This window comes from Polypterus senegalus, chromosome 14 (assembly GCF_016835505.1).
Source record: "Polypterus senegalus isolate Bchr_013 chromosome 14, ASM1683550v1, whole genome shotgun sequence".
Taxonomy (NCBI): Eukaryota; Metazoa; Chordata; class Cladistia; order Polypteriformes; family Polypteridae; genus Polypterus; species Polypterus senegalus.
In genome coordinates, this window is record NC_053167.1 from 62,604,592 (window position 1) to 62,622,406 (window position 17,815).

Below are 17,815 nucleotides of genomic sequence, written 5' to 3' on the forward strand. Positions count from 1 at the left end.
AAGAAGTGTAAATGACATCTTTTATAACAACAAAAAAACAATTTACTGTTGTAAAATCCATAAAATACAACCCAGCAGACATTCCTCCTTGCACTATTTCACTTAGTTTTAGTTTTACAGAACTTTTGTTTCAGATCTTAATGTAATAGTTATTAATGTGTTTTTAAAGCTCTTTTCAGTGGAGTTCATTGATCAGTCTGGTGCTGACCTCGTTACCATTCCAACATCTATTTTTACAATTCTTGCCTAATGGTCATTCAGCTGTGTGCCTTCTGAACTTAACTCTCTTTCTAGATCTGTTTGTGTAACTCAGTCTGTCTCGACATTTAAATCTAGATTGAACATGCATTTTTTTTAACAGTTTATTTAAAATTCCTGGGCTATTATATAACAGTTTTATTTGTCTCTTCTGTATAGTGTGATCATATTTCAAAGTAAAATACTAACTTGCTGCTGTAGTCTTGAAAGCTTTTGTCATATACAGTCCCGATCAAAAGTTTAAGACCACTTGAAAAATTGCAAAAAATCATATTTTGCATGGTTGGATCTTAACAAGGTTCCAAGTAGAGCTTCAACATGCAACAAGAAGAAATGGGAGTGAGACAAAACATTTTTTGAGCATTCAATTAATAGAAAATAACGATTAAATTGAAACAGGCTGTTTTACAGCTGATCAAGATTTTAGGACCACATGCCTTTAAAAGGCCAAATCTGTGCAAAGATGTGGATTCATTGTCATTTTCTGTCAGGTAGTCAGTCACACGTTCTGATGGCAAAGGCAAAAAAACTCTCCTTTTTTGAACGTGGTCGGGTTGTTGAACTGCATAAGCAGGGTCTCTCACAGCGCGCCATCGCTGCTGAGGTGGAACGCAGTAAGACAGTCATTTGGAATTTCTTAAATGATCCTGAGGGTTATGGAACAAAAAAGTCAAGTGGAAGACCCAAAAAAATTTCACCAGCACTGAGCCGGAGGATCCAATTGGCTGTCCGTCAAGACACTGGACGATCCTCGACCCAAATTAAGGCCGTTACTGGTGCTGACTGCAGCCCCATAACCATCAGACGGCATCTGAGACTGAAGGGATTCAAAACCAAAAAACGTCTTCAAAGACCTCGTCTCCTTGAACGCCACAGAACTGCTCGTTTGGACTTTGCAAGAGAGCACCAAACATGGGACGTTCAAAGGTGGAAGAAAGTTTTATTCTCTGATGAGAAAAAATTTAACCTTGATGGTTTCCAACATTACTGGCATGACAAGCAGATCCCACCTGAGATGTTTTCCACGTGCCACAGTGGAGGGGGCGCCATAATGGTCTGGGTTGCTTTTTCCTTCAGTAGAACAATGGAGCTTCAGGAAGTGCAGGGGTGTCAAACGGCCGCTGGCTATGTCCAGATGTTGCAGAGAGCATTCCTCATGACTGAGGGCCCTCGTCTGTGTGGTAATGACTGGGTTTTTCAACAGGACAACGCTACAGTACACAATGCCCGCAGGACAAGGGACTTCTTCCAGGAGAATAACCTCACTCTTTTGACCCATCCTGCTTGTTCCCCTGATCTAAATCCAATTGAGAACCTTTGGGGATGGATGGCAAAAATGGACAACAGTTCCAGACAGTAGATGCCCTTCGTGCGGCTGTCTTCACCACTTTGAGAAATGGTCCCACTCACCTTATGGAAACGCTTGCATCAAGCATGCCGCAACGAATTTTTGAAGTGATCAACAATAACGGTGGAGCTACTCAGTACTGAGTTCATGTTTGGAAGTTTGATTTCTGTTTTGAGGGGGTTTATGGGTTTTTTTTGGAGGTGTGGTTCTACACTTTTGATCAGCTGTAAAACGGCCTGTTTCAGTTTAATCGTTTTCATTAAATTGCATGCTCAAAAAATGTTTTGTCTTACTCCCATTTCTTCTTATTGCATGTTGAAGCTCTACTTGGAACCTGGTTAAGATCCAACCATGCAAAATATGATTTTTTGCCATTTTGCAAGTGGTCTTAAACTTTTGATCGAGACTGTATCTTCATTTTCATATTACTTTGTTTTGTAGTTTTATTCTTTAACTTGATATTAAGATGAATTGTAAAAAAAACAAACATATAACACTGATTGCATATTAAAGTAATTAATCTGTAAAGTTAAGTATCTTATTTATGATCTTACAATAAAATAGCTGGAAAACAAGAACACATAAGAAGTGTGGGATTTGTGATCCTCAGAGCAGTCTCCTTTACGGCCACTGAGATAACAGATCAAGAAGGATCCTAAATGTGGTGTTGGAGAAACTTAATGAAACTACATTTAAATTCCATCAATGTATATGCACCGAATTCAGATTATAAATAATCTATAACTAAAGTTCTTGCATTAGTCTAATATATCTTCTCCTATGTTTATAACAGAAAGAGATTTAAATCCTATTTTAAGCCAATCGGCAGTAGCTACTATTGAATCACTAAACACTGTTGCAGTTATCTCACATTTTAATAAAAACAGTAACCTTTTTTTTACCCACTGAAATTTCTCAGCCATGTTTGAAGTAAGTTTCTTTTTTTTAGTGTTTCATAGCTATCAATAATTGACTACTGTATTTCTTTATTAATAACAATTCTTGGCCATTTGTTTTTTTTAATGGATACAACTTACTATTGGCCGTTAAATCTTTTAATTTTACCAGATTAAACTTGCATTTAATATTTTTTTCCTGTAGTAGACATTTTCTTAGAGATCAAGGCAACTCCAGAACATTGCGTAGGATAATTATGGTAAAACACACACAGTTTAACTAAATGGACAAAGTATTTCATATGTCTTTCATAAAACTAAATTGCAAACTCAAAGGACATTGCAACTCATTTCTCAGATCTCCCAGACTGATAAAGATAGGCATACTCACTTAATAATAAGCTGTAACAAAAAGGTTGTAATTGTAAATGGATTTTAATATTCAGATAGCAAGAGAAGTTAACCAAATCATTTTATGTCACGCCAATCCTTTTGTAAGTAAGCAGAAAACACTAATAACATGTAAGATTCTATGTCAGCAAATACATAAAAAGGAAGTGCAGAACAGAATTATTGAAATAGAAAACCAAGTTGGAACCAGACCAAGTGAATGTACAAATAGCCAACATAGTTTAAGAATACCGTAAGTCTCTTTACACATCAGAGTGTAATGAAGGTTAATAATTACGTAATGACTGTAATGAATGTTTAACAATTTCCTTGACTCCTGTGACTATAAATGTCATGAGAAATTATTTGGTGCTGTTCATTCCATTGTGTAAGTAGTACAGGAGTACTTGTCCATTTAATCTGTATCCTAGTATATCTCATGGTTTTTTACATTGCATTTGTGTTTTTTTTTTTTTTTTCCCTCAGCTTAACATCTCGTCGTTGTTCTTATTTAAAATTTGTTTTCCATAGTTTTTTTTTTTCTTCAAGAATCCTTTTGTCAGCTGGACTTCAGTAGTTTCTCTATAGCTCTTTTTCTGGAAAATAAATATTTTTATTTGATTCAGTAAAAAGTACTGGGGAAAGAAAACCGTCTACATGAATTTCACAGAAGAAAAACACTTTGGGTTCCACGGACAGAAAAACAAATCGGAGTAATATATACTGTAATGCATTTCATGATAATCTGATCTATTATTCATATATTACAACAGAATTTACATTTTCAAGCATAAATGTGTAAAGTTCAATTGGAATTGAGATTAGTGTGTGTCCGGTAAAAATTTTTTTTTTTTAATTTTATTGCAATCATTCCATACAAAACAATTAATTTTTACAAAAAGTAAAAATAAGAATAAGTTGACCCTATCCCTAAATTTTTAAGCAGTAAATATTAAAATACAAAAAAGCACAGTTAGTCATTTTTTGTCGAACTAGTCCACAGTTCACACTAGATAGATATTGCTAACTGATTATACAAAGTGATTTTTGTTTCTTTAGAGATTTAGATAACTGTCAGTTCGCATTGACACTTTTTTGTTAATTATAAGTTTATAACATTTTTCAAATATGGTTTTGCTGTTTACTTTGGTGTGTTGAAGCTGGAAGCTTAGATTTTATTTATATTATTATTCAGACTAGGGGGTTCCCCCCTGCTCGCTTTGCTCGCCAGCCACTTCACGTCTCTCCTGCTCGCGTTCTGAAGAGGGGAGCTGAATGCACCCTAAGGAGATGTGAAACCCATTCTTAAACGGTGATACAATGGGGAAACAAATAGTTTTTTTGGTTTTTTTTTACCTCCTCTTTGCTCAATCAGTTGATGGCTTGCTGCTGCTGTGTGCTGCACAATCTGCATCTCTTGCATTGCTTTGATCATTTAAAAGCCAGCCCTGGGCATGGTTAAATCTTTTGGCACAAAGTCCCATCTCGCGAGACGTGAGTTCTTGATATTTTTTAGTTTATAACTTAAAAAGTAATAAGAATTTGAAAATCTAACAACATCACATTAATGTTCGATAAATTCTGAAAAGAATGCCAAACATATACAGTATATGTAGGTTTTAAAATAAGCCAGATTTAAGTGTGTTAAAAAATGTGACATTAAAAAGTCACTGTTACACTTTTAGGCTTAGGATATATAAATATGAGAGAGAGTAGATTAAACTTTTATAATCAGAAATTGTTGATTCTGTTTGTTCAGGGCAGTAATGGCAGATTGTCTAGTTGGAGAAGGAAAGTAAGACCACAGTAGTTATTAGTACTGGCTGTCCTTGGGTTACGTACGAGATAGGGACTGTAGGTTTGTTCTTAAGTTGAATTTGTATGTAAATCGGAACAGGTACATTATTTTAATAAATGCTATTGTTGACTGACTATAGCCAAGTGCTCTGCCAATGAATGATGAAGTTTCACCTCACTTTGACATTTTTATTATTTATTTTATTTTCCATTGTGATGGTTTTTCTCTTCTTTATTGTATAACCAGCACTTGCATCAGATTTGTGTTTCAGAGACATTGTTGAAGGGTAAAGACAAAAGTTTAAAATGAGGTTTTGTGCACAGGACTGTACACACTATCACAGCAGGTAGACACCCCTCATCAGCGCGTCCGGTGTACTGACAAGAGACAACTTACTGCTATGTACGTAACAGTACAAGCAGGCTTGCTATTGGGAATGAATGGGTGTGGCGAGGGTCGGTTCACCACCCGCCCACCACAGAGTCACCTCCACTACAGTATGCTGCCTGCAGCGTCTGCCTACCGCGAATGAACAGGGTGCGGCCTATGGCAGGTAGTGAATCGTCCACCACCACCCCCATTCAACAGGCAGCCACCCAAGGCACACTACAATGCTGCCCCCCACCGCTCCGTTCATCAGTGACCTCTATTCATCCACAACCGGGTCACCGATTGCAGCATCACCAGCCGCCCACTAAGAACAAACTGGGCAGGTGTTTGAGGTACACTGCAAGCTTGTGTAGTGGGCGGGCAGTGAAACGCCTCCATCAAGTCAGGAACAGTAGCTGCGGCGCTGTGGTGTGCAGGCATCGAAACACCCAATCAAGCCCTCCGTCCTGCACGCGAGCGGTAGCTGTGGCCCCGGTGACTATGGACCCCGGGTCACCACTTGCCGCCCACTGAGAATTAATGGGGTGTGGCCCCCACCACCCCATTCATCAATCGGAGCTGCTTGAGGGACACTACACTGCACAAGTAGTCGAAATCGCCCCCCTCCAGCCTCTGTCCAGCCAACGCTTGCAGCATCCCCAGGCCGAAGATGATGGAGCGTCAGTTACTGAGCCGCCTGCGTCATGTCCCCCAGACAGATGAAGGAGCAGCTGTGGCCCCGTTCATAAGTCATATGTCGGATGTCCATAACTTTGGGTCTATCTGTATTGCGCATTTGGCTGATAGCAGACATACAAAAAAATTGAAATTAACTGAATTATTTAATATTTTTACTCCTTTTCATTAGACCACAGGTATCAGTCATTTTTACCTTGACTACCTATGTAGTCTTAAGGAAATACTCCACCCAAAAATTGTATATTTTTTTTTTATGTTACCCCAAGTAGTTTGTAGTAATGGCCAGAACAAATTTTAGTGTCATGCTTTCATGGTGAAAGGAAACTACAGTCTTTCTGATAGAATGAGTGTCTATGTAGACCAACAATGTACCAAAGAAAACAATATATCTGATTGAATGAGTGTCTGTTTAGACCAACAATGGACCAAAGAAAACAATATAAAAACTTCCATGAAAAATTCATCTGTTACTTGTATCACATTATCCACATATCAAGTCATTTAGTCATATTGTGACAATGGTCAAAATGCATGCATTTTTTCTAAAATATTGTTACATAAATACTTACAGGAAATCAGAGCAATGCAGACAGAGGAAACACATTCTCATAGGATCAAACCTTGCAATTGAGGACAGGACTCGTGACCAGTGAGTGAGGGAGAGAGGCTGGTCTTCAATTCAAAAGCTTGTTCCTGTGTGAATGTGTTTACTGTGCATGCACATGCCATTTTAATGTACTCCACACTTGTGAAATTAATAGACCTATAAATTTGTCTTGTTAATTATTATTGATTATTCCTTGTTAAAGCTTCTTTTTCTATTTAGTGTAGCCCCATATATATTAACAATTCATTCTTTTAGAAATTAGACTCAATTATAACCTCCTTTATTTGGAATTCAAAACAACCATGCATCCAAAGGGTGATACTACAATAATATAAAGTAGAAGGGGGCATGATACTACCTAACTTTCAATTTATTACTGGGCGGCTAATATACAATCTATAAGGACCTGGAAATTGACACCAACTGATGAACATACACAAGCCAGGCTTGCAATACAAATAAAATCTTGCTGTACTTTTTTTAAATGCCCTGCTCTGTGCCCCAGTAAACTCAAATTACCGTCAATATACTAATAATCAAATTGTCCATCAATCACTAAAAATATGGAATCAATGTAGGAAGCATTTTAACACAGGGAAGCTTTTATCTGCTGCACCTGTAAATGATAATCACCTTTTTATACGCTGTTAAACTTACACAGTAACATTTGGAAATCATTTGGGATTAAAACACTTAAGAGAGTTGTATATAGATAATGCCTTTGTATCTTATCAAACGCTTGAAATTTGACTTCATATCAACACAATTTTTCAATTCAGAAACTTTGTTAAAAGGACCCTGCCTAATTTTCCTTACCTATCACACAGTTCCATTCCAGCAGTATTGATCACTCTTGAAGACTGCATCTAAATAATAGGATAAAAATCTATAAAGTCCCTTCCTTACAAAGATCCCAGGATACAGTGGGGAGAGGAATACTCTCACTTATTATCTCAGAGAAGTGGAAGGTAACCATGTATAGAATACACTCTAGCTCCATATGCACAAAGCATTCAATTATTCAACTCAAAATATTTAATAAAGCACATTTATTTTGGTTAAAATTGTCCAAAATGTATTCAGGGCAAGATCCAACATGTGATGTTACAATCAAGCTCCAGCCTCACTGGGCCACATGTTTTGGACATGCACCAAATTAACAGGTATTCAAAGATTTCAGACAGTCTTGGTATTACAATCACTCTTAACCCATTAATGGCTATGTTTTATGTACTACCAAGTAAAAAAGAGGACAAATTGATTGTAATTGCCGACACCACATTATTAACATGCATACTTATTTTGTTGAACTCGAAGAATCCCAGTCCACCTTTAAGTCAGTGGGTAACTGATGGTTTGTAGTATTTCAAATTGAGTAAAAGTAAATTCTCACTTCTCACTTGGAGGATCTTTTCAAAACTTTTTAAAAATGTGGCAAGACCTTATTTATAAAGTTTTAGATTAAGCTTTTATATCAGGGGGAAAGGATTCTCCCTTTGTTGTTTTTTGTTTTTAAAGACTTGCTCATGTTGTTTGCTCTCCCGTCTTTCGAGCGGGGGCTTATTTTAGGTTTGTTAGGTTTGAATCGATTTTATGTAATGTTACTTTACTTTTGTTGTTAAGGAAAATCTTGATTATATGGAATGCTAACATCTTTAAATAAAATCTACAAAAACAACAAAAAATTATTGATTATTCCTTGGTTTAGTTGTAACATGACAGTGATCGTAAATGTCTGATGCACTATTAATCTTCCACTATGTAAAGACCAAAATGTATGCAAATACCCTGAAATGAAAATCTGCAATGTGCACTTTAATCACGTCTGAATTATTAGATTTAAATTTTTAAACTGTGAAGCGTAGCGGTACATCAAGAAAAAATGTGTCTTTGGCCAAACATTATAGAGGGCACTGTATATGTGTACTCGTGATTTTAGATTAAATCGATATAGCAGTTTTTTTTTTGTTTTGTTTTTTTTATCGATCCTTTACATCAATTTTTGATGTTGGAAATTGATTTTCAGGAACTTAAATCCCCTAGTTCATGAAGTATTTTGAATGATTTTTTCCCATTAAAAAAAAAGCTATGTGTAAATGATGAACAGTTTATTTAGACATTCTTTTGGTGAGCAGTATTAAGGCAAAACATAGTTTCAATTTGTTTTCATTCTTAATCAACATTATTCTGCAATTGGAGAGGAGGGACACAGTTCATTTTTCAGAAAACAAAAATTATATTTATTGTAGGCTGCAATCTCATGTTGTGCATGATGAACTAAATTGTCACAAGCAGTTCTATTTGGTAGTGTATTGCTTTAATATACACTCACTGGCCGCTTTATTAGGTACATCATGCTGGTACTGGGTTGAACCCCCTTTTGCCTTCAGAACTGCCGTAATTCTTCAAGGCATAGATTCAACAAGGTGCTGGGACTATATCTCAGGGATTTTGAGAGGATAGCATCACACAGTTGCTTCGGATTTGTCAGCTGCAAATCCCTGATGCAAATCTCCCATTCCACCACATCCCAAAAGTGCTTTGTTGGATTGAGATCTGGTGACTGTGGAGGCTATTTGAGAACAGTGAACTCATTGTCATGTTCAAGAAACCAGTTTGAGATGATTTGAGCTTTGTGACATTGCGCATTATCCTGCTAGAAGTAGCCATCAGAGGATGGTTACACTGCGGCCATAAAGGGATGATGGTCGGTGCCTGTTGTGGTGGCAGTCCCCGAACCCGTTGGACAACAGTGGTGAGGGATGCCGTCAAACTGAGAAAGGAGTCCTACCGGACCCTTTTGTCCTGTGGGACTCTGGAGGCAGCTAATAGGTACCGGCAGGCCAAGCGGAAAGCGGCTTTGGTGGTTGCTGAGGCAAAAATGAGAGGAGTTTGGGGAGACCATGGAGAATGACTTTCGGACGGCTTCGAGGAGATTCTGGTCCACTGTCCGGCGTCTCAGAAGGGGGAAGCAGTGCAGTGTCAACACTGTTTATGGTGGGAATGGTGCACTGCTGACCTCGACTTAGGACGTCGTGGGTCGGTGGGGGGAGTACTTCGAAGACCTCATCAATCTCACTAACATGCCTTCCAATGAGGAAGCAGAGCCTGGTGACTCGGAAGTGGGCTCTCCCATCTCTGGGACTGAGGTCACCGTGGTGGTCAAAAAAACTCCTTGGTGGCAGGGCCCCGGGGGTGGATCAGATGCACCCGGAGTTCCTTAAGGCTCTGGATGTTGTAGGACTGTCTTGGTTGGCACGTCTCTGCAACATCGCATGGACATCGGGGACAGTGCCTCTGAATTGGCAGACCTGGGTGGTAGTCCCTGTTTTTAAGAAGGTTAACCGGAGGGTGTGTTGAAACTACAGAGGGATCACACTCCTCAGCTTCCCTAGAAAAGTCAGTTCGGCGGTTCTGGAGAGGAGGGTTCGTCAGATAGTCGAACCTCGGATTCAGGAGTAACAATGTGGTTTTCTTCCTGGTCGCGGAACAGTGGTCCAGCTCTACACCCTTAGCAGAGTCCTGGAGGGTGCATGGGAATTTGCCCATCCAGTCTACATGTGTTTTGTGGATTTGGAAAAGGCGTTCGACTGTGTCCCTCGGGGAATCCTGTGGGGGGTGCTCCGGGAGTATGGGGTGCCGGACACCTTGATAAGGGCTGTTCGGTCCCTATACAACCGGTGTCAGAGCTTGGTTCGCATTGCCAGCAGTAAGTCAAATCTGTTTCCAGTGAGAGCTGGACTCCGCCAGGGCTGCCCTTTGTCACCGATTCTATTCATAACTTTTATGGACAGAATTTCTAGGCTCAGCCAGGGTGTTGAAGGGGTCCGGTTTGGTGGACTCAGGATTGGGTCACTGCTTTTTGCAGATGATGATGTCCTGTTTACTTCATCAGGCTGTGATCTTCAGCTCTCTCTGAATCGGTTCGCAGCTGAGTGTGAAGCGGCTGGAATGGGAATCAGCCCCTCCAAATCCGAGACCATGGTCCTCAGCCGGAAAAGGGTGGAGTGGCCTCTCAGGGTTGGAGGCGAGATCCTGCCCTAAGTGGAGGAGTTAAAGTATCTCGGGGTCTTGTTCACAAGTGAGGGAAGAATGGAGCATGAGATCGACAGGCAGATTGTTGCAGTGTCCACAGTGATGCGAGCTCTGCATCGGTCTGTCGTGGTGAAAAAGGAGCTGAGCCGTAAGGCAAAGCTCTCAATTTACCAGTCGATCTATGTTCCTACCCTTACCTATGGTCATGAGCTATGGGTAGTGATAGAAAGAACGAGATTGCGAATACAAGCGGCCGAAATGAGTTTCCTCCGCAGGGTTTCTGGGCTTTCCCTTAAAGACTGGGTGAGAAGCACAGGCATCCGGGAGGGGCTCAGAGTAGAGCTGCTGCTCCTCCACATCGAGAGGAGTCAGATTAAGTGGCTCTGGCATCTGATCAGGAAGCCTCCTGGACGCCTCCCTGGTGAGGTGTTCCGGGCACGTCCAACCGGGAGGAGGCCCTGGGGAAGACCCAGGACACGCTGGAGGGACTATGTCTCCCGGCTGGCCTTGGAACGCCTCGGGAGTCTCCCGGAAGAGTTAGAAGAAGTGGCCGGGGAGAGAGAAGTCTGGGCATCTCTGTTCAAGCTGCTGCCCCCGCAACCCAACCTCACATAAGCGGAAGAGGATGGATGGATGGATGGATGGATTTGGTACTAAGGGGCCCAAAGTGTGCCAAGAAAATATTCCTCACACCATTATACGACAACCACCAGCAACCTAAACCATTGATAGAAGGCAGATTGGACCCAAGCTTTCATGTTGTTGACTCCTATCTCTGTCCGTAACATATGAATGTTGTAGCAGAAATTGAGACACTGCAGATCGGGCAACATTTTTCTAATCTTCTGTTGTCAATTTTGGTGAGCCTATGTGAATTACAACCTCATCTGCCTATTCTTAGCTGACAGGAGTGGCACCCGGAGTGGTCTCCTGCTGCTATAGCCCATCTGCTTCAACGTTTAACGCGCTGTGCTTTCAGAGATGTTGTTCTGCATACCTGAGTTGTAACAAGTCATTATCTAAGTTACTGTTGCCATTCTATCAGCTCAAACCAGTCTGGTCATTCTCCTCTGACCTCTGGCATCAACCAGGCATGTTCTCCCAGAGTACAGCCACTCACTGGATATTTTCTCTTTTTCAGTCCATTCTCTGTAAACACTACAGATGGCTGTGTGCGAAAACCCCAGTATATTAGCAGTTTCTGAAATACTTATACCAGACCGTCTGACACCAACATCCATGCCACATTCAAAGTCACTTATATCACCTTTCCTCTCTATTCTGATGCTCCGTTTGAACTTCAGCAGGGTGTTCTCACAATGTCTACATGCCTGAATGCATTGAGTTCCTGCCATGTAATTGGGTGATTAGATATATTTGCGTTGACAAGCAGGTGTACCTAATAAGGTGGCCAGTGAGTGTATATTGATTTATTTTAGTGTTTCTTTGCTGTATTCATGCCTGTACTAATTCCTTTACAGCAAAAGCAACTGTATAGTTTACTAACGGTTAAAGATTTCCCAGCACTTGCTAGAACTTGTGGTATTCCTGCAGAGATCTAAATTTTAAACACAATAGTGGATTTAATACACAATGGTAATATTTTGGGCATACCCAACTTTATTGAAAAGAATGTACCACACTAGTGGCAGTAATTAAAATTTCATCTGTTAATTAACAATACTAGCTTCACACAACCAATCATCAAAAGTCTTTTGCAGACAACACTAAGTGTATTGTGGGCAGACCAAACTAAATAACAAGTAGAATTCATGAATAGTCTGTTTTGATTTTGGTAGTTGAAGTAACACTGGAACAAGGTGACAAATCCCACTCAGTTGGGGCGCATTGTCTACAGGAGAGCAATAACTGGCAGCACTGTCCCCTTAATAAAAACATTATACAATTAACATTACTACTTGCAAAGGTCTTCTTGCTGATGTAATGTGTTAAGTAGGCAGACAGTTGAGAACACACTATTTTAGCAGGACGAGAGATACTACAGCCCCAAATGCATTGTAATCTGCTTGGATTATGCCCATAACATATCCAAAATCATAAAATATCTTTTCACTAGCATGATGACCCCAATGGTGGAATCAAGCATGAGGTAGGAACCACACCTGGGTTTGGTGTCAGTTCATTACAAGGAACATTTTTACTTATGTAGGGAGAATTTAGAGTCCCTACAGTTACTTGTATCTAACATGAATTAGTTTCTGTGGGATGTCAAAGTATCCTGACAATGCCCCATGTCTGTATTAGAATACAGTCTCATGGATATGTTAAGTAATAGCACCAGCTACAGTTCAACTATGCTGCCATCAGATGCTTTCTATTTTTTTAATTGCTTGACAAATGTTAAGTCTTTCTAGGTTTTAATATTTTTCTGTTTGTTTTTTTCTACTTGTGTAAATTGGAACATATAGTCAAGTATTAGCTGCCCTCCTATTAGTTATTTGAAAACATTACATATTTTAGTACATTTTTAATTAACTGTGATTTTTTTTTTTCCAATTTGCTTATATAATACTCTCTTTTGTTACTTGTGAAATATTTTCCCCAAGTAATGCTTTTTAAATATGTTGAATAGCCACACTGGCATTTTACTTTTTTTCTGACTAAACCTCTTGTTAATGTCTATGTGCTCTACTCTTAAATACGTAAATGTTCTTTCTCTCTTTTTCTCCTCATTTTCCCATCCATGTGGGTGAATATTTCTGCAATCCTTTGGTGAACTTTAGAGACTTTTGGTATGCTCATTCTTTCATAAATTGTCCAAAGTCACAGATTTTTATTTTGGCAAATAAGTTAATGTTTTAATATAAAGCATGTATACTCACGTGAGCATTGGTTAATATTTTAAAAGCTTGAAAAATGTAATATTTGGTTTTATTTAATGGCTGGAAAATTTCAATACATCTTGATTGCGGTACTTCATTGTCCCCTTTTTTAAAATCTGTGATTAAATGTGGCTTCTCATTTATGTATGTTTTTGCTGTGCAAAGTATCTGTGACTTTGGGCAGTTCTAGTCTTTCTTTAGAGCTCAAATGTGTTTCTGCCTGGTCATGAAACTTTGCATTTTAAGATTTAGCTTTTTTTCTAACAGCATTACTTTAAAAGTGATGTATAATAGTTCAGTACACTTAAGTAATACTGCAGACCAAAATAAACATTCTGAAAAAAAAATATATATATATATTGAATTGGCTGTTTGCATCATTTTTAAAGCTGCTTGCTTTGGGGTGGCTGTTTTCTTTTTCTTTGTTTTTCTTAGAAGTAATTTTTATAGTGGTTTAATTAATACAATGCGTTTTTGTGTTTAATATTTCTCCCATCATTTTAGCCTTTACTTTTCTTTACCAAACACTCTCTGGTTTATAGGTGATGCCTAAACAAAAGTTTATTCTTAATTTGCTTTTAATAAAGTTTCTATTTTATGTATTGCCTATTAACCAGATACTTGCTTACTATTTATAGAATTATGAGCAAAACTCTTGTCCTCTTTAATTAATTATGTTTGTAATTTTACTCCTTTCTTTAGTGAAAGAGTTTTTAGCCAAAGCCAAAGAAGATTTCTTAAGAAAATGGGAATGTCCTCCACAGGTAATCAAGTTTCCTCTTGGTTTCAGATAATCATAGAAAACACTTGTAGCCATCGAACATGATGAAGTTGGCAATAATTACATCAACAAGAAGCAGTTATATGGATGGAATTATAGAATGAATGTAGTCTTTTTTTAATATTTGAAAATAACCATACTTACAGACTATGCATATTTTCTTTAAAAGTATAACTAACTGGTTGTATAAAGACATTTCTACATATTTATCTCTAAAGTTGCAGAACTACAGAAGTAATTGTTCTATATATTTTACTAACTGGTAAACAATTCTATTTTCTTGTTTTAGTCTTGTTTTCATAGCAAATTGAACAGTATTTCAAGCACTGTTATGATGATTGCATCCATTTACATAGTTTTGAAATACAGGTGAAATTTCATAACAAAGAATATCATTACAACAAAGTATTTTTACTGTCCTGACAGTTTCCCCATATGAAAGAGTCTATAGAAATCTCATTACTACGAAACACATTCAGCAGATGTGCCAAAAAGACCTTGAAAAGCCTGAATGAATCATCGACAGAGCAGTTAGCTCTCTGATTGCAGCTCAGTTATGCACAACGATCCCCAAACACAAACTTTGTAAATTTTTCTCTTTCTTCAAACCTTCCTCGAACTATTTTTTTTTTTTTTTTTGCAGTGTTTGTTTTCTCTGGTTTTCAGTGGTACCTTTTCCTTATTGCTCATCAACATCTGAAAAACATCCATTGGAATTTAACTCATTGTCACCCTCCTATAGAAATGGCAGATGCTCATTCAAGAAACATTCCTATTAGTGTGCCACTCATTCAAGAAAAAGCAAAGTCACTGTTGTGAGGTTTCTAAACTCTTTTGGGACCTCCCACAACAGGACAACACGCAGAAGAGCATCCTGAAGCTCGATCACTGTGTCTGTGGAAGACTGTTTATCCATTGCCGGGGCAACAGCAGGCTCACAGTGCTGCAACGGCTCACTACCGATGCAACTACGAAAAGATCTCGATGGGTGCTGCAAGGAACATTATAAATGCAGGGAACAGTATTACTTGGCCACTAACCTGGCTTATTGTGCACCTGCAATGTTTTGGATTTTCTTCTGTGGCACTCTGCTGCAGCGCTGTGAGCCTGTGGTTGCTCTGCCCTGGCAAAGGACAAACAATCTTCCACAGATGCGGTAATCGTGCTTCAGAAACCTCACAACATGAAGAAGAAGAAAAGGAAGAGTATGCTTCTGATTGATAACTGTGCTGCCCACAGCATACTTACACATTTAGATAATGTTATAGTTGAATTCTTCACACCCAATTGCACATCAGTGCTTCAGCCATTGGATTTGGACATCATTTACACCCAAAAAGTGTATTATCACAAGTAAATGCTGAGAAAAGTTCTCGTAAACATAACTTGTAGGCAGGAGGACTTGAAAACGAATGTGAAAGAAGCTATTGAAATGATTGCAAACGCCTGGACGCAAGTTAAATCAAGCACTATAGCGACAAATATAGAATCTCATTACTACATAATTTTTAGTACAACAAAAATTTTTTAGGTTCCTGGCACTTTGTTGTAACAGAATTTGTACATTAAAACCGAATTGAAACCTATACTGTGTGTTAAACTCTTCAATACTGTTTTTATGCTTTTCAGAAGAGTATTAGCTGAACAATACCTTGTTTAATTTGTGATAGACAGTGTAAAGATTCTCATACATATACCATGAAAAGACATTAACTGTATTTGAGTGTTTGTCTTAAGTCAACACTTTAATGTTGTCTTTTCTCAGAGTACTGCTGGTCTAGATGACTTTGAAAGGCTAAAAACACTTGGTACAGGCTCCTTTGGAAGAGTTATGTTAGTAAAACATAAAACAACAGAGCAATATTATGCCATGAAGATATTGGATAAACAAAAGGTAAGTAGAATGTGTTTTATTTCTGATGGCTGGAATTTGTAAAGATGTGCTTCTAAATGCCAGAATATACTAAAAACTATGGGCTGTAGAAAGAGTCTGTTAATTTTAGCATCATTCTGAAATTAAGCATTATATGCTTTGACTGAATATTATTGTCTTTGTAACCTGTAAAAGTAATTTTGATAACAAACTGTAATCATTAAATTTTAGACTTTTTCACAGTTTTACTGTGAATATTCACAAAAGAGTTTTGGAGAGTCAGTAAAGAATGCAGTGGTCATTAATTCTGACATCATGATATGTCATGATCAAGCAAATACCTTTCATTTAAGTTCATAGCACAATAAAGTGCTTTTAAGGTAGCTCCTCATAATGACGTATGAAGAACTAAGATACAACAGCAGGTGCTTCCCTTCTTATAATTGGCTTGGGTCAGTTAATATTTAAGGGGTCCATTTTCTTTAATTGTGTTATTGCAGTCAATGTGTATTAACTGAAAGTGCAGGTTCTAAGAATTGTCACCTGGAAAAAGTAATAGCATTCTAAGATAGGTGGATAGTATGTGGTAGGTATATAGTACACGGTAATTAAAATGGGAATTTAAGGACTGAACAGGCTATTTGATCAGTAGTAATTAAGAACTACAAGAGAAAGCCAATCAGTGTAAAGTCCTGATGTAGTTGATCATGAAACAGACACTTAATAATGAGCAGTTCCCAACACCCCCCTCTTCTCCAACAGTTCATCCCATCAATATTTCATGGTTATAATGTGTATTGCAGCAGGTGAATGTCAGGAAAGGTACGTGTACCTCATATAAGTGAGTTCATGTTTGAATGTGCCCAGGCTGTAGAGTTCCACCCATATCACAAATTAATTTCTGCCTTGTGTGCCCTGTGTCCCTAAAAACAGGTTTGAAAATGGGTGTTGAAAATACAGCTCTCTTCTAATCTTTTATACAAGTGAAGAGAAAAATATGAAACTGTAGCTGTATAAACCTTTTAAATAGAACCCATGAAAATACAATATAGAACAGAAAATTAAATGTAAATAATAAATATATCAATAATTAAAGATTTAAAGGTTGAAAAAGACATTATTTTCCCCCAAGATAAAGTAGTAATTCCATATATGGAAGTTAGAAGTTTTACGGCAAGGTAGCTATAATCACTAATCATTGCATCAGAGTGTGTGGATTAGCATTTACAAGTAAGAATTTCATTGTACTCTGTATGTGTGATGATAATTACCCTATAAACCTATAAAATATTCAAAACTTCTTGTAATTTTGTAAAAAATTATAGTGCTGTAAATGGTATTAGATTACTTAAAATTGTATTTGATAATGGACTTTAGTGGAAGTATGGAATTCTTACATTGCTGGTGTTATCTTGAAATCAGAAGAATCGTATTTCCTCCACTAGGTGGGGTAAATATGTCTATTTTTAATTTTTTGTTTTATTATTAATAATGTTGAATTATATATATATATATATATATATATATATATATATATATATATACACTCACCTAAAGGATTATTAGGAACACGTGTTCAATTTCTCATTAATGCAATTATCTAATCAACCAATCACATGGCATTTGCTTCAATGCATTTAGGGGTGTGGTCCTGGTCAAGACAATCTCCTGAACTCCAAACTGAATGTCAGAATGGGAAAGAAAGGTGATTTAAGCAATTTTGAGCGTGGCATGGTTGTTGGTGCCAGATGGGCCGGTCTGAGTATTTCACAATCTGCTCAGTTACTGGGATTTTCACGCACAACCATTTCTAGGGTTTACAAAGAATGGTGTGAAAAGGGAAAAAACATCCAGTATGTGGCAGTCCTGTGGGCTGAAAATGTCTTGTTGATGCTAGAGGTCAGAGGAGAATGGGCCG

General features: G+C 38.0%; 1 protein-coding gene across 3 annotated transcripts in view; it reads left to right on the forward strand.

The window, feature by feature from the left end:
• prkacba (protein kinase, cAMP-dependent, catalytic, beta a) overlaps positions 1 to 17,815 on the forward strand; it is a 124,191-nt gene that overhangs the window by 77,430 nt on the left and 28,946 nt on the right. For 2 of the 3 annotated variants that reach the window (XM_039735458.1, XM_039735456.1), the window contains exons 2-3: positions 13,946 to 14,007; positions 15,790 to 15,918. In XM_039735458.1, coding sequence (XP_039591392.1) covers positions 13,946 to 14,007; positions 15,790 to 15,918 — 191 coding nt within the window. Of the gene's footprint in view, positions 1 to 13,144; positions 13,154 to 13,945; positions 14,008 to 15,789; positions 15,919 to 17,815 lie in introns of all 3 variants that reach the window. The other variant, XM_039735457.1, reaches the window with a different exon arrangement.